This window comes from Canis lupus, chromosome 35, assembly GCF_048164855.1.
Source record: "Canis lupus baileyi chromosome 35, mCanLup2.hap1, whole genome shotgun sequence".
Lineage (NCBI taxonomy): Eukaryota > Metazoa > Chordata > Mammalia > Carnivora > Canidae > Canis > Canis lupus.
Window position 1 is genome coordinate 24,279,919 of NC_132872.1, and position 21,466 is coordinate 24,301,384.

General features: G+C 39.7%; 1 protein-coding gene across 9 annotated transcripts in view; it reads right to left on the reverse strand.

The window, feature by feature from the left end:
- Positions 1-21,466, reverse strand: part of TMEM45A (transmembrane protein 45A) — a 65,491-nt gene that overhangs the window by 12,440 nt on the left and 31,585 nt on the right. For 5 of the 9 annotated variants that reach the window (XM_072812529.1, XM_072812533.1, XM_072812535.1 and 2 more), the window contains exons 2-4: positions 3,131-3,322; positions 1,704-1,916; positions 158-342 (exon numbers count right to left, since the gene is read on the reverse strand). In XM_072812529.1, coding sequence (XP_072668630.1) covers positions 158-342; positions 1,704-1,916; positions 3,131-3,320 — 588 coding nt within the window. In that variant the 5' untranslated portion in view covers positions 3,321-3,322. Of the gene's footprint in view, positions 1-157; positions 343-1,703; positions 1,917-3,130; positions 3,323-7,530; positions 7,597-8,825; positions 8,994-21,466 lie in introns of those variants that run through there. The other 4 variants (XM_072812534.1, XM_072812532.1, XM_072812531.1 and 1 more) reach the window with 3 other exon arrangements.

Below are 21,466 nucleotides of genomic sequence, written 5' to 3' on the forward strand. Positions count from 1 at the left end.
TGGGCTACTCAAAGAAACACCATCTCTCAAAAACCCACATTCTGGCAAGAGGCAGCACATCAGAAAGAAGTCTCCAGTTCTAGATCAAAATACCCCACCAAAGAGAAAAGACTACAGATGGAGACACCAGCTACATTAACTAAAGGCCCCAACTCACCTGCCAGAACCAGCTCCCCTGAAGAAAGATAAAGCTTGTCCGAAGAAGTTCCACAGTGATACTGGTCCGTATGAAGAGCTCCAAGAAGGCAATCAGGCCTGTCACAAAGATGGCCAAGACCAGCAGCTGGTGCACAAAGATGTCCAGCATATCCCGGCCATGAGTGTGATTATACATGATAAAAGCTGATAGAGAGGGAGAAAATTATTTCTCTTTTTAAGTGAAACCAAAGGTCATCCACCATTTTTCTCCTTTCTCTCTCTCCCCTGCTCCATAGAATTTCACACATATACACATGCACACACATGTACAGATGCAAAATTTGTCCAAAATATCAAATGCTCTCTGCTTACCATAATAATGGAAACTTCTAGCATTTTTAGCATCATCACTACCTCTTAAGAATAGAGATATAACACTTCTTTTCCCTTTCCCAGACTTTATTTCCTTGTCTAACGTATCACAACATTTTCAACTAACTATATTTCAAAGTATCTTCTATGCAGGAGGATGAATAATAAGTGTGATGGGGGCAGGGGAACAAGAGTTAAGGTGAATACACAGGTGAATGAGACAAATCCTTGCCTTAAGGAATTTGGTCCATTGGAGTAAGCAAATATATATATACACACACACAAATCTTTGATGGGTATGACAAGATGCTCTGGAAGCTCGCAAGAAGTAGTAACTACCTATATTTTTTAATCCCATGAGCAGATTCCAGCTTTATCTTCAACCTTTTCATTTAGATGAGAAAGAAAAGATGTTCATTCAAAATATGGTGATACCGTGAGATAATGAGAATCATGCTGTTGGTTGTCGATGCCTATCTTTGAGTTAGCCTTTGTTCTCAGGGAGGGGTTGGAAAAATTCCTTATCTTCATATGTGGGAAGGAAGGTAGACAGTTAGGAAATGACTGCCTCCTGATAATTTGGGGCTTTTTTAGTTCCATAAGCAATGTATTCCTTACAAATACAATATGAGAAAACAAATTACTAAACATCTGTTTTCCCTCCATAGTAACAGGGACATCAACTGAACAAAAAGTGTTATTAACCTCTCAAAAATAGGACCTCTTCTTTTTATGTGACTGATTTTTTTAACCCTACTTATCATGTGATGGTGGAGTTTCATTATACTAATATGAAAGACTGGTTAGTAGGTTAGGAGGTCACTGTGAGTGGTCTCCTTGTTTCAGGATATTCATGCTTCACTACCGTGAGCCCACTTGTTCAAAATGGAAATAATGATATTTTCCAGAAAAAACTTAAATAACCATGGTAGGTGGTTCTTTGAGAATGATGCAAAATGTGAATAAAGCACATCAAATGATAGTGCTTGTCCTGTTGCACTATATGAATACATGCCAAGGATTTTTACTCCCTGGCATCCTATGTAGGACATCTGACTGTTTCATCATGATGGCTCAACAGATGATCCAACTGACCAAGGTGGCAGCAAGACACGAAAAGAATGTTAGTGTACAGGGCTAGACAAGTGTCCAAGGATAGTGTAAGGTACAGGAAAATACTCACTTATACTTACCCTCCACAAATAAGGCATTCGACAACATTAACTTGGTTAAGGAGGTGGGAAGTGAACTGATGATAAAACATAAGATGTTCGCCACACCCAGCAGCCCAAAGAAGAAATACATGGTGAAATGATGCCAGTTTAGGAGTTCGACCCACTGGCCCTCTTTATAGTTGTATAAGGCCAAGTGGGGCCCTCCAGGAATAAACTGCTCCCCAATCATGCCTGCAAAGGAATGTATCACAGTTTTAGTACCTTTCTCCATAACTTCACAAAGAAAGTGGGTAGATGCACGATTAACCACAGCTTATTCAAATCTAGTGTCCCATGATCCTGATTCTTCTTTCTGGGCTGTCCCCTAACAGCTAAGCACTGGTGCTTAGGCTGGTTTTAGAGGTTCAAACACCAGTTTGGATGATCAACTTTTAGTCAAAGATAGCCACGTTAGTCAAACAAATAGTTATTTCAGATCTTCAAAGCTGAGCATTTCAGGTCTTCTTAGCTCCCTGATCAGTCAGGTCCACTGATGGTCTTAGGTCCCGTTTTCATCCAATGACTAGATAAATCCTACAAAGGCTGATTACTGCCTTCTGACACCTCCTTCGTTGTTGGATAGCTGCCAGGAAGTGAGGAGTTGTGCTTGATTTAGAATAAAAACACCAGAGTTCAATTTTTCCCCAATTAAGGATAACTGAGAAAACACAGATTACAGCACATGGTCTAGTCAGTTACACAAACAGCAAAACTTTCTTTAAAATGCTGTCATTCGATGGAATTTGGCAAGCCCATTTCTCTCTTTGGAAATGGCTGCTCGGTAATCTCATGTCCATAGTAAAGACCTATTGCCATGAATAAAGCATGAAGAAATCCAAAGGGAAATGAGGAAATGCTGTCTTTCACAAAGGAAAGACTACAGTGGAATTCTAAAAACACAGAAAAATTTCACAGAATCTTAGAAGTCATCTGGCCTAACTTCCCTTTCCAATTTAGGATTCACACAAAAAGGACGAATGTACAAAGCAAGGTCTTCCTCAGTCTGACCCATCTGCAACAACTTATGATTGAAGCTTTCCCACAATTACATGATTATTTTGGTATCGTTTTGAAACATGGTTTCTGATAGAGTTAACTCTTTCAGGCATCAGAATAAATGATATAAAATTATTTCAGAGCTTCCAACTAATTCTATAAAGGAAATTCACCTTGAGTGGGCAGACAAGTCAATATCTTTGACTCATTAAGGAATAGACCTTTGTGTAAACTTGAAGTGTCACCTTCTAACAAATTATAGCAGATAGAAATTACAATTAGAATATATGTTCAGAGATATTTTTTAATAAAAATTCATTTTAGCAATTTCTTGATTTGATACATAGTTTTCTCATTGTATGTAGAAATACCCAAAAGGAGAAAACAGAATACAGAAATTGTCCACTCACCAGTGATTGCCATGCCAATTATTATGAGTCCCTCAAAAACTTCTATTCGCTGGAATAATGCTTTGGAACCAAGGTAGGAAGTCCGTTTGTGCTTTTTGCAGGCATATTTCAGAATACACTTTACGGTCCACCAAATACCCATGATAATGAAGAAGGTTCCAGGGAGGGCATGACCTTTGAAGCTCCCCATGTCTACCAAGATAAGAACATATAGAAAATGAAGATATTTTGTTTCCAGAACTTAGCCAGAACATGGCTCGTTAGCATAAAATACACTGTTTTCTGATGAGTATGGATACACCATTGATTTAAGAGGATTCAATATCACCGTCAACAGTGGTAGGTTCACTGCGATATCAACAATACCAACAAGAAGAAAACTTCGTATTTGTTGAACACTTACCTTGTGCTAGGTACTATGTCAAGCATTTCACACACAATCTCTACCCATATTTTTACAACATATCCATTTTCAATTGGGATTAACTAGTTTAGACAGTTAAGTGACTTGCCCAAATCTCACAACTATTTTTTTAATTTATTTTGTATTGGTGTTCAATTTACCAACATACAGAATAACCCCCAGTGCCCATCACCCATTCACTCCCACCCCCCGACCTCCTCCCCTTCTACCACCCCTAGTTCGTTTCCCAGAGTTAGCAGTCTTTACGTTCTGTCTCCCTTTCTGGTATTTCCCACACATTTCTTCTCCCTTCCCTTATATTCCCTTTCACTATTATTTATATTCCCCAAATGAATGAGAACATATAATGTTTGTCCTCTGACTGACTTACTTCACTCAGCATAATACCCTCCAGTTCCATCCACGTTGAAGCAAATGGTGGGTATTTGTCATTTCTAATAGCTGAGTAATATTCCATTGTATGCAAATCTCACAACTATTAAGCAAGAGTTCTGTTGTTTTTAATAGAGAGCTTAAGAATTTCATAAAATGATAGCATGCGCTATACCATATAGTTACACTTTAAGCATATTTGGAGGAAACTAATATGAAAGTTTTACCTATGTTTAACACTTGAAATGACATTAAGTTGCCTATAATTTTTTAAGTGATTTCAAAGTATCAAGTATATAAGAGAGAACAGTAGTGCTCATCAAATATTCAAGTGTTCCTCCATACACTTTTCACAGCCTCTTCTTTAGGTGAATCAAAACCATGTTTTTAAAAAGTATGGAGGTGCCTCAAAAAGTTAAAAATATAATTACCCTATAACCCAGCAATTGCACTAGTAGGTATTCACCTAAAGGATACAAAAATACAGATTCAAAGGGGTACATGCACCCCGATGTTTATAGCAGCACTATGAACATTAGCCAAACTATGGAAAAAAGTCTAAGTGTCCATTGACTGATGAATGGATAAAGAAGAGGTGGTATGTATACACAATGGACTGTTACACGGCCATAAAAAGAATAAAATCTTGCCATTTGCAACGATGTGCATAGAACTAGAGTGCGAAGCAAAGTAAGTCTGTTAAAGAAAAACAAAGACCACATGATTTTACTCATATGTGTAACTTAAGAAACAAAACATGAAAATAGGAGAAGTAAAAGAGAGAGAGAGCGCACCAAACCATAAAAGACTCTTAACTATAGAGAATAAACTGAGGGTTGATGGCGGGGAGGTCGGGGAGGAGGATGGGCTAAATGGTTGATGGGTATTAAGAAGGACACTTGTGATGAGTACAGGGTGCTGTATGTAAGTGATGAATCACTAAATTCTACTCTTGAAATCAACCTACACTATATGTTAACTAACTTCCACTTAAATAGAAACTTGTGAAAAAAATATTTTATCCTACCTAAACAAACAAACAAAAAACGTGTTTCTAGTTCTGGTCAATGGACTTTGGCATTTGTCATTTCCAGGCTGAGTGAGTTAAGAGCCTACATGACTCCTTTAACTCTCCTCTCCCTTGCCTTGGCAACCTTGGCATGGCTTATCCCCAACATAATGGATGGCCAACCAGTCTGCTTCAGATTAACTGTGCTAAATTATTGAAGCTTTAAGGTTTAAGAGCTTAACCCAGCCTATCTAGATGAGTATCAAGCCAAATCAAATTGTAAATTCCATTTACCCAATTGTTACGTAAATGGTACGGCAAATAATAAAAAGAAATATCCTCCATTTTTTATCAATGCTATAGAGAACCAGTCTTGAATTATGTGAGCAGCCCTTTGCTCAAAGGTACTGTACCATCAACAGAAAAATGAAGAGAGAATCCAGAATCAGCTTTATGAATCTCAGTAGGCCAAATGTAAGAGAACGGATGAAAGGAGATTTCAGGCTCCCCTTGGCCCACCAGAGTGCTTTATATCCTTGAGCCGGTACTGGGCATTTCAGTTCAGGGAAGACCCCTTTGGGTTACTTATGCATCCTGCACAACTGTAAATTTCAGAGGGGGAATCGTGAAGTTAACTCAAACAGTAAGAGACTCTTAAATTTCCAGTCGAGCCCTCAGGTGGACATTTTGGCACACCCTTGAGTCATCCAAACCTTCTAAGTGACCCTGAATCAATACATTTGACTCTTGAACAACACAGGGTGGAAATGCTTGGGCCCACTTTTATGCAGATTTTTCACAGTACAGTATTATAAATGTATATCCTCTTCCTTATGAATGTCTTAATAGCATTTTCTTTCCTCTAGCTTACTTTATTGTAATTATACAGTATATAATATATGTAGCATACAAAATATGCATTAATTGATTATGTTATCAATAAGGTCTCCAGTCAACAATAGGCAACTAGCAGTTCAGTTTTGGGAGAGTCAAGGGTAATATATGGATTTTTGACTGTGTAGGGGGTTGGCACGCCTAACTCCCATGTTGCTCAAGGGTCAACTGTGTATCACATAGTACTGAGTGCCCATTCTTGTCCTAACTCTGCCTCTAATTAGTGCTGTGGTTTGGGGCATGTCCCTTAACCTCTCTGAGCCTTAGTTATTAACAAAAGAAGGGGGTGGCCTAGATCTGAATCCTAACTTGACTATTTACTAGCTACATGACTTCGGTAAATTATTTAACTTCTCAGTGACTCTGTTTCTTCTTCTGTAAAATGGGACAAAGAATAATACCTACCTTCTAAAATTAAAATATATTCCTCCTAAAGCAAATAAGTCACAAATAAGTATTAAGCAAGCTCATGTTATCCTAACCCACCTCAAACTACCAAAGTAGAGCAAAAGTAAAATCAAATGAGAAATTCTACTTGGACACTAACTGCTGAAAAGTAACATGCATCTATATAATTCTTTTGGCAATCATTCATGTACTGTTTATAATACTTCTGCTGTTGTCTTAGAGGGTTATTGGAATCTTTTGTAGTTGTTTAATTCTTTGACTGCATTTAAAGAATAAGCTTCTTGAAAGTGGGGACCACAAATCTATTCTTTCTCCCCTCCACCACTGAACCTGGATAGCATCTTATACACTATGAAGTTCTAAATTAACAAGAGTAACTAAGCCCTTTTTATAATATAATATCATATATTTATAAAAATCTCTACTCTGATGTCTCAAAGCTCACTCATACTCAGCATACCTACAAATTGAACTAATCATCTTATCTACCCACCCACTACCAGAAAATAATTTTCTCCTAGTCACTTATTTTGTTAACATCACTACCAATAACTTACTTGCCCAAACTCAAAATATGAAAACATCCTAGTGTCCACCTAAGTCTCTGAAAACTAATTGATTATTAAGACCTATTGTTTCTACTGCCTTACATCAACTCTCCCCTGCCCCAAATTTGGCTAATTCCCCTTGCTTTTTCAATTTTATCTGCTTAGAGAAATCTTCCCTGATGGCCCAAAGAGGCGAAGGCCCCCTTATACCTTCTCAAGGTACCTAGTTCTTATTTTAATGAATTCTTTGTGTGATTAGTTATTGAAGGTCTGTCCTCTTCATTAGCTTCTATGTCCATCACTCTTGAGAGCCTGTGTAGAGGGCAATTGGGGCCTCAGAGTTAGGAGGCTAGGCTGTCTTCCATTTTTTATGCCCTGACAAATTTTAAAAAGGAAGAAAATGCCAAAACAGAGTCACAGAAACCATGGTTGCTTTGCAATGTTTAGATTTACCCGACAAACACCTTCAATACACATGTAAAACATATCACCTATGTTGGAGATTAATATGAAAATTTAAATCTGGGGCCCTTCCTAAATGTGTAGCTCTGACCAAATCATTTTCCTGATCCACCTCTATGACCAACATTATAATAGGTTCCTGCTCCCCTAAAAGGTGAGTGAACCAATATATATTTCAGCACAGCCACTGCGATGTGATACGGAGGCAATGGGGAGTAGATGGTTTTTTAAATCGGGATATGAGGTAATCAGGGTAGGGAAAGAAATGAAGCATTGCTCCTACCTCGGTTATAGAATCTCTACATCTTTAGCCTTCTAATCTGAAGCAATGTGATGGTTCTATTATTCTCTGTTTAAAAAAAAAAAAAAATGAAGTCAAAGCAGGTTTGCTACATTCACCTGGCTAAGGGCCACAACAGACCCAGTTGCTCCTGGTAATAAAAATGATATTTATTTTATTTCATTTTTCATTGTGAAGAGAAAAAACTGTTCAAATCCTCAAATATCACTTCGCTGTGATCTCCTAGAACACCATTATCCATAAATCTATCTTTTGCTCCCTGCTTTACTATTGCCTGAAGTTGCAATTTACTGCTCAAAAAAGCCAAGTAGTCCAGAGTTTGATTCAATCTAAATCCAAAGAGCAGATGCATTCTCCTTGGAAAGAGAATACAAGGAGGGCTTTTCTTCTCCACATAGCAAATCATACTTGCCAGACAACCAGCAGAAACCTCAGGAAAATCACCAGAATAAGAAACAAAAAGGTCCTTCTTCAATATCCTCCTTGCCTGATATTGCCACTTAAAATAATCTCTTGGGGAAAGGGGTTCATCCAGGCCTGAAATGGTAGGCTTCAAGATTCAATCACCGGCTTCCAGCTGCAATTTATCCCAAAAATTCATACCCTTCCCACATCCAAAAAGAAAGTGTCTGCTTCTAATGACACCGAACATCATCCTCTGGGCTAATGACTAGCAATGACTCCTGATGCCTTCATTGGCCTCTTTTCTTCTCACTGTTCTCCAAACTTACACACTCATTCACCACCCTAAAGGGAAATAGTTTTATTTTATTTTATTTTATTTTGGGAAATAGTTTTAAACTCCAGTACTTAGAGATAATATTGGGCAAATCCCAAGATCTAACTTAGTTGTCAAGTTTTAATTCCCAGTATTACAGTCACATAAACAACAGACAAGGTTTTTGCACAGAAAGAGGAGAGAACTCAAAATAGCTCACAGAAAAATTCTACAGTTTTTTGGTGGAATCTCAACCAAATACTAACTTCAATATAAAATGAATACCATGGGGGGAAAACAAATTAAAATTTTATCTTGAGCCACCACCAAAATGAAGTATTCCTAAATCTTAGTTAGTGATTCGTTTCAAGGCACATTTACAAATCCCAATACACTAAAAAATTTGAACTATATCTTGAACTTCACTTTACCATTTTCTTTAACAGTCAAAACAAAGTTATACAAGCATTTGTAGATCTAAGCTCTCCACCACATTCCATACATTCTCTCTCAAATTTCAACTATTTCAAAAGACTTCTCTTAGTTAGATTATCCTTACCTTCACACTTTCCTCAATGTCAAGTCCAACCCAATTCTCTTCTCCCAAGAATTTTTATCGGTTCCGGCTTCAAGAAGGAAAACGTGATACTGACTAGTCTAACTAATTACTCTTCCTTCTTAGAGACTAAACCAAAGTGTTTACGTTTTTCCAGCATGAAGGCAGCAGTTAAACCTTCAGAATATGTCACAATGCCTTCATAAATGTAAATCTTGGGGCCACACCCTTTTAAAATCCCACTTCCTGTCCAAACATTGTGCCATAGACTACTTCTCAAGAAGACTCACCTTGCCACCCACCCACATGATCACTAGCCTCAGACACGTGTTCCCTGCTGTGAGAACCAAAGTACAATAGACCATGTGTAATCTTTGCTATCTCTTCCAGGTCATCAAGATGGACAGAAGACAAGGAGAATGGTATGGCAGCAGTAACATAACAGAGGAGGTCTGATAAGTTCGATAAAGACAAACCATTTCCTAATAATATGCAGTGCCTCAAGCGAAGAGATTATCACAGGGGCTAGGGGTGGAATCATAGCCAAAACCAAAGTTAGAAGAATAAGAAAAGATGAAGGAACAAAATTGCTGTAGGTCATCAATGAAGGTTACTTTCCCTCAAGGAACACACAAACTGGTTGAGACACAAGTGCATAAAGTATTCTAACCAATGTGAGGTTTACACAGAGGGAAATGGAAACAAAGAAGCAGCAGCAGTTTAACTCTAACCTGGAGAGCTAGCAGCTGTTATCCTATCTGTATACAAGTCATATTTCCCCTCTCGATGATAAACCCATGGTGACCAAGGGCCATACCCTCTATCATGCTTTGCAACTAATTAATACTCAATAAATAGCCAGTTAATGATGGCTTCTGCCTGGAACCCCATCACCCTGAAACACTGACCTGGGTGGCAACCAGTATCAGAAACAGCTGATGTGCAGATTTTTGGGACCCACTTCAGATCTACTGAGTCAATCATCAGGGGGAGGCCCATAAGTCTGCATTTTTAATAGGCACTCATCAGTTAATTTTTTTATCTTCTTAAATTTTGAGAACCAAAGGCTTAGACTATGTGAAGAAAGCAGAATGACACCAAGATACTAAAATGTGACTTTCCTATCACCATACTTCAGAGGCCATTTGTCTCCCACCAGTGTCATTGTCATAAACTCTGATGGGTTTGTTCACATCAGGCTTCATACAGGCAGAAGTATGTGGCTCAACAGTTGCTCCAGAGGCCAGAATGATAATATGGCTCCAAGAGAAAATAAGACCCATTCTGGATTGCTGTCATTCTTCTCTATTTTATTTTACCATATATTATTGGGGTATTTTATTTTATTTTGATCTCTTTTATACCCCAGCCTCTTTCACCCAAACCCCTGTCAATCTTTAAATACTAAAACTACCCGTGTCACATGGGCTATTCTTAACCAAACATCCCGGAGGACAAACAGAACTCTACATTAAAAAAAAGACTACAGGAGGAGCCAATCCAAAGGCATATGTATTAAAAAATAAAATCAATAAACAGAAAGTAAGAACAAATGTCATGTTGAATCACCTGCCTGTAACGAACTCTTCAAAGTAAATAGAAGCCTGGACTGTTTCTGTTAGTAGTGGTGCATCTGTAGTGGGAAGGAAGTTAGCATTTGTGGAACATCCACTTCATGCTACTAACTTCTCATGTACCCATTTATTCTATTTTTGAGACAACTCAGCAAGTATTATTTCCACCATTGATATGAGGAAACCGAGACTACAAGAGATTTACTAACCTACTTTAAGTCACAGAGTCAGTTAAGATCAGAGTCAGAATCTCAAGGTCTTATATATTTGATTCCAAATCTCAGACTATTCCTCTAGATAAGGGCAAAGATCAGAAAAGTTTTGTGAATGAACCCAACAACATTCATCAGGTTCCTTTGACTAGGTTAAACACCATAAGGAAAGAGCTTGTTCTTTTAGGACTTCCCACCATTAAGCTGTCAGTACATGTAAAGGAAGTGAAACTCTGCACGTAGCCTAAATACTTATTTACCACTATTATAGTCAGACTCAGAGTCCACAGGGATGCTAACCAAAAGGAAAGCTGGTCTGAGTTGTCTGCAATGTGACTTCACTTGACAAAATGAAGATGCTAGAGATAAGTATTAGTGATGTGGTAAGAACCTAAAGAAATCATCCTATGGTTCTGCTTCATACTGGTTCACAATTCAAGTCAATAAACAATGATTGAGTAATACATACACATCTAACAATCTGCTTCAGGTTATAAAGACTCCATGGTGACCAAGTATATCTATTTTTCATTGTTGCAGCTGGCAATTGTTCTCCAATTTTAAAGACCCAGATGATTAGACTGGGCTTGCCAGAATAATCTCTTCTTCTGAAGGTCATTAAGTTTATCACCTCTGCAGAATCCTTTTTTGCCATATAAAGTAATATATTCACACGTTCCAGGAATCAGAATGTGGTGAGGTGAGGACATCATTCTGTCTACAACACATGTTTACAACATACATGTTTACAGTTTGACAGAACAAAGGAGACAAACACATATGACTATGATACCAAGGAGATGAGCCAAGATTTATGGTAAAGGAATAAAATACTAAAGGTTTGCTGAGCCCCTTCATTTGATTTAGAAGAGTAAGAAAGGCATATAGGATCCTATAAGACCATAAGGACCATTTAAGCTGGACTTTGAAGAATGAGTAGGATTTTGAAAGATTGAGCTGAAAGGGAAGAGCATTCTAGACATAAGAACAGAATGAATAAACTCATGCTGGCAGAAACTTACAGAGAATATTGAAGCTACTTCTACCACAGGAGTAGAAGACAATAGAAAATGCACCTGGAACCCTTACATATATGGGAAGTGGGTAAATGGCAAAAATGATTATACAAATTACCAATCAGTAAAAAAATAGTGTTTTTACAATTGAGTCTCTAGTTCTGAATAAAAATCAGACGAGATCCCTACCTCACATCAGATTAAAAAATAAATTCCAGGTGGAATTTATTGTGAAATTAATTGTGAAAATAATTTTTTTAAAAGATTTATTTATTTATTTATTCATGAGAGACAGAGAGAGAGAGGCAGAGACCCAGGCAGAGGGAGAAGCAGACTCCCTGCTGGGAGCCCGACGTGGGACTCGATCCCGGGTCTCCAGGATCACACCCTGGGCTGAAGGCAGGCGCTAAACCGCTGAGCCCCCCGGGCTGCCCTAAAAATAAAATTTTAAAAATTTTAGTAGAAAATATTTGAAAATCCCTATGACCTTGGGATAGGAAAGGATTTTTTTTTTTTTTAAGATTTTATTGGCTTATTCATGAGAGACACAGAGAGACAGAGAGAGGCAGAGGGAGAAGCAGGCTCCATGCAGGGAGCCTGATGTGGGACTCGATCCCAGGACCCCTGGATCACGCCCTGGGCCGAAGGCGGCTCCAAACTGCTGAGCAACCAGGGCTGCCCGGAAAGGATTTTTTAAACAAAATACAAAAAAATAAAGTAAGGAAGGACAGGACTGATAAATTTGACCTCTTCAAAAAGTAAAGCTTTTATGTGTGAGTGGCAATGAAACACAGGAAAAGATGCTCAATATCGTTGGTCATTTGGAAAACATTAATTAAAATAACAAATACCAATACTCACCAGAAAGACTAAATTTAAAAAGACTGACAATACTGATGATATTGGCATGGATGTGAACCAACTGGATCTCTTATGCACTCTAAGTAGGAACACAAAATTGTACAGCCCAATTCAAAAGCAGTTTGTCACTTTTTATTTTTTTATTTTTATTTTTATTTTTTAGTTTGTCACTTTTTATAAAGTTAAACATGCACTTACCATTTGACTCAGCCCCTCCACTCTAAGGTGTTTATCCAAGAGAAATTAAAATTATGTCCACACAAAGATTTGTACATGGATACTCACAGTAGCTTTATTCATAATAACCAAAACCCCAGAAATAGTCCAAATGCCAAATCAATTAGTGAATGTATGAACAAACTGAAACATCTCTAAACAAATTTCATCTGTAAAATCAGAGTGATAAAGGTATCTATTTCAGAGGTTTCTTGTGAAGATTAAGTTAAAATGCAAAGTACTGGGAATCCCTGGGTGGCTCAGCGGTTCAGCGCCTGCCTTTGGCCCAGGGCGGGATCCTGGAGACCAGGGATCAAGTCCCACTTGGGCTCCCTGTGTGGGGCCTGCTTCTCCCTCTGCCTGTGTCTCTGCCTCTCTCTCTCTCTCTCTCTCTCTCTCATGAATAAATAAATAAAATCTTTTTTAAAAATGCAAATGCAAAGTACTTACTTGAATGGAAACTGGTAAACATAAAAAAATTTAAAATAAAAAAAGGAAACTGGTAAACAGAAAGCAATAAATAAATGTTAGCTATTATTTTGACTTCTAGAAGTTTTAAGATTTTTCTGTTGTTACACAAAATAAATTTAAATTGTTTTTTGCTGAGAACTTTGTGGATCTACCATTCCATCCCGAACACTCTATTTTCATAACTATTTTACGTGATATGGAAATGAAATTCTATCATCTATAAAAGCCTCTTTCAGTTTCCCTGCTCCTCCCCTTCAATACGAGCCTTCTCTTCATAATCTAAGATAACTGCCAAAGTTCCAACCATCACAATCATGTTCCAGGGTACAGGAGAGAAGAAAGGGCAGGAGTCTCTGTGTCTACTTTTCAATGAGTTTTATTGAAGTATAATTTACATGCAGTAAAATTCACCCCTAAATTTTACAGAGGAAAAAACCGAGACAAAGTTAGAGATGAGCCAAAATGTCCAAGGTCATGGAAGTGATAAGTAATGGAACTTGGATTGATATACAGCCCTGGGTCTATGCCTCTACCACAATGATACCACAAATAAAGTTAAAAGACACATGGCAGACATAGAAGATACATGTAATAAATACACCGCTGATAGTCACAACTCATTTGAGTAGATACCTATAAGCACAATTCTGGATTACATGGTAAAACTATGTTTAGCTTTGTAAGAAATTGCCAAATTGCCTTTTTTTTTTTCTTTTAAAGAGGGAGAAAGGGGTGGGAAGGTGCAGAGGGAGAAAGAGAATCTTAAGTAGGCTTCAAACCAAGTGCAGAGCCCTATGCAGGACTCGATCCCACAACCCTGAGATCATGACCTGAGCCGAAATCAAGAGTCAGATACTTAACTGACTGAGTCACCTAGGCACCCCTGCCAAAGTGTCCGCACCATTTTGCATTCCCACCAGGAGTGAATAAGAGGGTTCTTATTTTTCCATATTGTCTCTAGTATTTGCTATTGTCAGTGCTCTGGATTTGGGGCATTCTAATAGGTGTGTAGTGTTATTGCTGTTTTAATTTGCAGTTCCCTAAAGACATACGATGTTGAGGAGCTTTTCATTTGATAATTTGCCATCTGGGTATCTTCTTTTTTTAAGATTTTTAAAGATTTTGTTTATTTATTCATGAGAGACGCACAGAGAGAGGCAGAGACATGGGCAGAGGGAGAAGCAGGTTTCCTGAGAGGGAGCCCAATGTGGGACTTGATCCCAGGACCCGGGACCACAACCCTAGCCAAAGGCAGATGCTCAACAACCGAGCCACCCAGGTGCCCCTTTTGCTCACTTTTTAATTGAGTTATTTATTTCCTCGTTGTTGACCTTTAAGAGTTTTTTGTATATTTCAGATATTAGTTCTCCATCAGAGGTATGGTTTGCAAGTATTTTCTCCCAGACTTGTCTTTTCCTACTCTTAAAAATGCTTCTCAAGGGTGGCTGGGTGGCTCAGTCAGTTTCGCATCTGACTCTTGATCTCAGCTCAGATCTAGGTCTCAGAATCATGACATTAAGCTCTGAGTTGGGCTCTGCACTCGAGATTCTCTCTCCTTCTACCTCTGCCCCTCATGCTTGCACCTCTCCCTCCCTCCCTCCCTCTCAAATAAATAAATAAGTAAGTAAATAAATAAATAAATCTTTTTAAAAGAGTGTTTTTACAGAGAGGAAATTTTTTTAAGATTTTATTTCTTTATTCATGAGAGACACAGAGAGAGAGGCAGAGACACAGGCAGAGGGAGAAGCAGGCTCCATGCAGGGAGCCCGACGTGGGACTCGATCCCGGGTCTCCAGGATCACGCCCTGGGCTGAAGTCAGCGCTCAACCACTGAGCCACCCAGGTTCCCTGGAGTGGAAATTTTTAATTTTCATATGGCCAAACTCACACATATTTCCTTCCATGAATTGTGTACTTGATATTGCATCTAAAAATTCAGCATCCTCCCCAAGCTCTCACACTTAAGCATGATGTTAACTATGGGTTTTGTGTAGCTATTCTATATCAAATTGAGGATGTCCCCCTCTATTCCTATTTTGCTGCTTTTCAGATTTTAAATTGTTTTTCTTAAAAAGAAAACAATAACAACAAAAACCTGAAAAGGTGGTTTAGAGTCAGATAATAGAAAGCTTTAAATGCCAGGTTAAAAAATTTAAACTTTCTTCTATGGGCAAGAACAAGCAACTGAATGTTTTGAGCATCAGAACTTTAAACTCTTCCATAATATGAGAACCTGGTTTTATTTAAAGCTGTCCAGGAGAGGTGACTTCTCCAACTCCTTCAGAAACCCATTCTGCTGAAATCCAAATCTCACCCTCCATTAACCCTGCTTCATAACAAACTTGGATCTCTTGGAGTCCCAAGGAACGTGCTGAACATTTACAATCTTGATGAACTCTTTCAGCAAAGCCATGACTCCTAACCCCAGTATTCAGCTCCCCACCCCCCACCTACAAAAGAAAGCCATGTCACTGTGGTTCAGGGCAGAGACCCAGGCACCCAGTGGCCCAGGCTCAGTATTAAACACATACGGACAAAATGCAATGACCACATCTGAGTCAACAATGTTGACATATTCGTTTGCATCACACCTTCTACCAGGGGAGTTGCTGTTGTCAGGAGCTCTACTGATGAGGACATCTGGAAGAATTCTTGGCCTATCTACAGAGAACACCTCGTAGCCCAATTCTCATGGCCGTGGCTGCCTCACTTCTTCCCCCACCTTCCTGCATCCTGCTCCCTTCTGCCTACCACAACCCATTCTCAGAAAGGCAGCAGAGATGTGTCTGGATTCTAAGCAAATTGCCTCCAACAGCACAGGAACCATCTCGGGAAGGAGAGGTACTTTGGGATCAGATTTCAAATTTCGGCTTCCTTTTGGATTTCTGTGTGTGGACAGGCAGCAGACAGAAGCTAATCCATAGGAGCCCAGAGAGCCAAGAACGTGTAAAAAAGGAAATGATGTGCCAGCGAGGGCTAATGAATCTCTGAGCTCTTGAAATTCACAGGTTTGCAAACCACACCATCATCCCTTCCCACAGCTCATCCACCAGTTGCCCACTGGTGGATGTCCATGCCTTACCAGGCAATTCTGTGAAATATATTCTAACCTGATTTTCCTCTAAAAACCTATTCTAGTCATCCACTTGCTCCTTCCTCCCTGCTGCCAACACACACATAAATACGATTTGATCTGGATCCTTTTCCCTGAGAGCAGGTTCAGGTGTGAGGCCAGGGCTTGGGCCTCCAGTTTTTTCCACGGCATCCAACACACATCCAGCCTTGGCGAGCACCCAGATAACTAACTTTCACCCTGTGTCTGAAGGGACAGTGTGAGACATCAGAGAAAAGAAGTTGTTTTTAATCTGAGGAAATATGTCCTGCCCTGGGAAAGGCTTTTGGTAATTGCTGGCTTTGTGGAAAAGAAATTCAGCTTTCTTTGGAATAAGTGCCTCTAAGTTTGCACAGACATATATCTGGGGATGATAACTAGTGCTCTTGGCTGCCTGCTTACCCATTCATTCTCTTATTTCTCCATCTATGCTTTAAACAAATATTTATTAAACAACGACAGTGGGACGCCTGGGTGGCTCAGTGTTTGAGTATCTGCCTTCGGTTCAGGATGTGATTTGGGACCCGGGATGAGTCCCACATTGGGCTCCTGCGTGGATCCTGCTTCTCCTCCCTCTGCCTATGCCTCTGCCTCTCTCTGTATCTCTCATGAATAAATAAATAAAATCTTTAAAATATATATATATATATATAATATAAACAACGACAGTATTTCAAGTCCAGCTCTATCCATTGGGGACATGTGAGGTAGGATGAGAATCCTCATGGTAATTGGATCCCCAGGTGACTCACATGTACACTAAAGTTTGAGAAACACTGGTCTAGCAATATTTCTCAACAGCAGCACAATTGACATTCCAGGCCAGGGAACCCTTTGTTGTGTGGAGCCGTCTTGTGCTGTGTAGGATGTTTGCTAAGCAACATTCCTGGCCTCTGCCTACTAGATCCTGCAGTACTTTTCCCGCAGCTACGATGTCAAAACCATCTACGGATATTGATAAAGGTCCCCTGAGGGGCAAAATCATATCCCCTTCCCCAGTTCACGAAGTACTGGTTTAGAAGTCTCTGGATCAAATCCTCTTAACATAAAAAAGGATTGTTTTTCTTTTCTCTTGGGGAAAGAGAGAAATGTAACAAATTTAACTGTTAACTTTAACTATTGTATCAAAATAAATCCAACTGAGATTATGTGCATCTTTTTCAGAAAGATAAAGTACACATTATTGTAACTAATAAAACAGAACTATGATTTGGAAAAACACCATCTGTAAGATTCCCATGACTTTTTAGACAAAAATCTTTTGAGTTTGTTGTTTGATATTACTATTAAGGAAAAAAAGGAGCCACATTAAATATGTCATACATCGCATTGGACATGATCACTGCCAATTACTTGTGGACCAGGTACAAACAAATAAAGTTCTATATAGAACACCTTCCCATTTTGAAAAAAAACATGGTTAATGTGGGCCTAATGCTCTGTGCCCACCCTCAAATAACGGAAGTGGTGGCAAGGGAGAAGTCATGTTCAAATCCAGTTTATGAAAAAATTAAATAAAATAAGCAGAGGTTGAAACCAGTATGGCAATATCTGAACATTGTACAATGTTGGTTGGCGTAAGGGAGGAAATGTCAGCAGAATCACTCTTCGGTCTTTCCGTCTCTTGGTGTCAGGAAATGTATGTCTCACTGTTTATTTTCACTTTTTTTTTTTTTTTTTTTTAACTAGGCCCAATCTAGGAAATAATGACACCTGATTTTGGTAAGTGCCTCTGACAAATAAAGAAACAGAATCATTTCAGCTAGTGATAAAATAACACAGAGCAACGTGAGAACACTCAGGCTCAGCTTGGGATGGTGGGGATAGTGGTTCCACTTCTGAGTTCGGAGGTAGGCTGGGCTGAGCTGAGCTGAAAGATCAAAGCTACCGCAGAGAATGCATGTGACGTGGATGAGGCCATTGGCCCAGTTCTACTCATTTTTACTGGTTCCATTTCACAGAAGAGGCATTAGATATTTGACAGCTTGACTGAATGTCTACGACCAGTAAGTGGTAGAGGGCAGAAAAGGAACCCAGATCTCTGGGGTACAGGTTAGCAATTTTCTTTCTAAAAATACCCCTGTACTCATTTCCTGTTGTTGCTTTAACAAAGTAGTGCAAGTTATAATCAAATTTCACATCTTAAAGGTTCTAGAGGTCAGAAGTCTGAAACGGGTCCCACTTAGATCTCATTCTCTCTTGCTGATGCTGACTCCATTCTTCTCTTGCCACTCATCCTTCTGATTGGGATCCCCCTGCCTCACTGTCATAAGGACCCTTGTGATTACATTGGGCTGGCCTGGATAATCCCCCATCATCTCATCTCCAAATCTTTAACTTAATCAAATTTTCCAAATGTCTTACCATGTGAAGGAAACCAGAATATGTGACCTCAAAATATGTCTCTTTAACATAAAAATTGTTTTGAGGTGAAGGCAATTAGGAATGCAGGAAAAGCTCTCTTTATCTTCCCCTTTACTGACTAAATACAGATATAAATTCCCTTTTCACTGGAGGCAGATGCTTATCAGCCCAGAGATGGCACCAGAGAAATCTGCAAACAAAGCTTACTCCATTTGTTCCTTCCCATATATTTATCTTCCCACAGTTTGGTGTCCTTGAAAGTGCAAAATGGCTTGATCTTGTCCTATCCTTTCTCTACAAATTTCTTCTTCTTTGTTAAAAATACTATATAAGCCAGAATTCTAAGCTGCTGGTTGGACTTACTTTCCGTTAAGGTTTCCCCAAATGATGTGCTCTGCACACGTTAAAAGATTTGCTTTTCTCTTGTTGTCTTTTTGTTAAAGAGTCCCAGCTGAAAACCTAACATGGAGAGAGGCCAACTTTTGCCACCCCGACAATGTATGGTAACATCTGGGTTTCAGGAGATTAGGGTGTGGACGTCTTTGGGAGGCCAAAGCTTACCACACCCCCTTAGGAATGCCAGTCACAAGAAGGGCCTCTGACAGTCATAAAATAAAAGTTTTTTAAAATCGCTGACAGTGGGGGAGAACAGAACAGGAATAGGAGTCTTCAACAGACTCTGAGGTTCTGCGTCACTGAGGGAGGCTCAAGAGCACACTGTTACCTACTTCTGATTCTGGGTGTACGTAGGATCCCTTGAGAAAACCAATGCCTGGGCCGCAACTCCTCGAGATTCTGCTTCTATTAGTCTGGGTAAACCCAGGCATCAGCATCTTAAAATTCTTTCTGTAGAACAGAAGGCCAGGGTAGCACAGTTGGTTGAGCATCTGACTCCTGGTTTCATCTAATCTTGGGGTCATGAGATTGAGCCCCAAGTCAGGCTCCATGCTCAGGGCAGAGTCTGCTTGGGTTTCTCTCTCCCTCTCCCTTTGCCCCTCCCCGTTACCTCTAAAATAAATAAATAAGTCTTTAAAAAAATACATAAATAAAAACAAAATTCCCTGTAAAGGTTTAAGAACCCAAATACTGGAATCAGACTACCTGCATTCAAAGGCCAGATCTACCCCTGTGTGCTTGACCTGAAGCACATTATTTAACTTTGCCTCAGTTTCTTCTATAAAATGGGAATGAGGCTATTAATAAAACCACTTTATAAAGCTGAGGACAAACTGTCATTATACTAGTAAAGTTCCTGCCACATAGGAGGTACTGCATAAATGTCCCAAAGCTCGTTCCTCCTCGGGCTGGAACCCGGTGTGATTTCCGTGTGTGTCTAGGATGTGAAGAGCGGGGTTGGAGGATACTGCAGGCAGAATCTCCCCTGCCCTGCCTGATTGTAATGGGCTCCAGAAGAGCTAACCCCAGTGTGCCAAGGGAGGGGCAGCAGTGGGAGCAGAGTTGCAGGGAGTTGCAGGAATGCATACAAATTACACAAGTGAATAAGAAGAAACAACCAGAAAGGCTGGAGCAGGGATGGAGAAGGTGTGGCGGGCCATGCAAAATAGGAGAAACGCTAAGGGCTGTGTGATAGTGATCAATGTTTCACTGTCTACTAGAGTGGTGGTTCTCCACGTGGCTACCACTGCAACACATCTGGGAGCCATAAAATCACTTAGAGCGTCTGGTTCCCACCCTGACCAATTAAATCAGAATTTCTGGGAGTGAGGCCTGAGAATCTTACTTTGGTTTTTTTTTTTCTTTTGTAAACTCTCCAGATGATTCTACTTAGCCAGAGTTGAAAGCCCTGCCCCCTTCTCTTATGCCACTGTCATAGGTTAGTCAGCCTCACCAACTGCAACGTGAAGGGAGGGGAGAGAAAGGCTCACAGTGACTGGGTTCCTATTACCGGCCAACACACCTGACATGCACCAATTAATTTAACCCTCATAATTATTATCCCCATGTTCGAGATAATAATAAAGAGGTGCATTTCATAGGGATTGTAATGCCACTCACCAGACCCAAGACTCATGTGTCATGACTGGACCCCAAGATCCAACCCCAAGTCTATGTCCAAAAGGAGTAAGGGAAGAAAATTACCTTTTAGAGCATCCATCACCCTGAGAGCCATTTAGAGTCCTCTCCATTTCATGAAATAACATTTTCCTCCCCACTTTAAGTTTAACAGAACGGAAACTTGAAAAGCTAACTCACCTGCCCAAGGCAAAAAGCTTGTAAATGGAAAAACTGGAATCTTGACTCAAACCTGTCCACCTCTAATCCCCATCCTCTTCCCCAGCATCTCTGCCCTTCATGTCTCCAAAGCTAATTGTAACAACCGTAACAAAAATCATTTACTGAATGCTGACTCTGTCGCCAACACTGTGCTGAGAATTTCATACGCATTCCCCACGGAAAAGTCAAGTAAAATGACCATGACATAGAAAGAAAATAGTTAACGTACAGGGTAAAGGCCAGCAGCACCACTGGGAGGGTTAGAAATGTAGCTCCTCAGGCCCCACCCCACCTGCTGAGTCAGAATCTGCATGTCAATAAAATCCCCAGGTAAACTTGGAGAAAAGACTTCTTTACATGGTTTTTGTTCTGCTTTTCATCTTTCCAAAGAGTTGTTTTGGTCACGCATAGGTTCAGCCTGATTCTCCATTTACCAGACCACATACGACTCCAGGGAACAATATACAAGGAAGCTGCTGCCTGCTGTTTTGTGGTTTAAAATGCTGTCAGGGAAGGCAGCAGGCCCCAAAACACCCTTTCCCCAGTACAACTCTTTTTCTTTGAGTGTTCCGGGGTGTTGGTC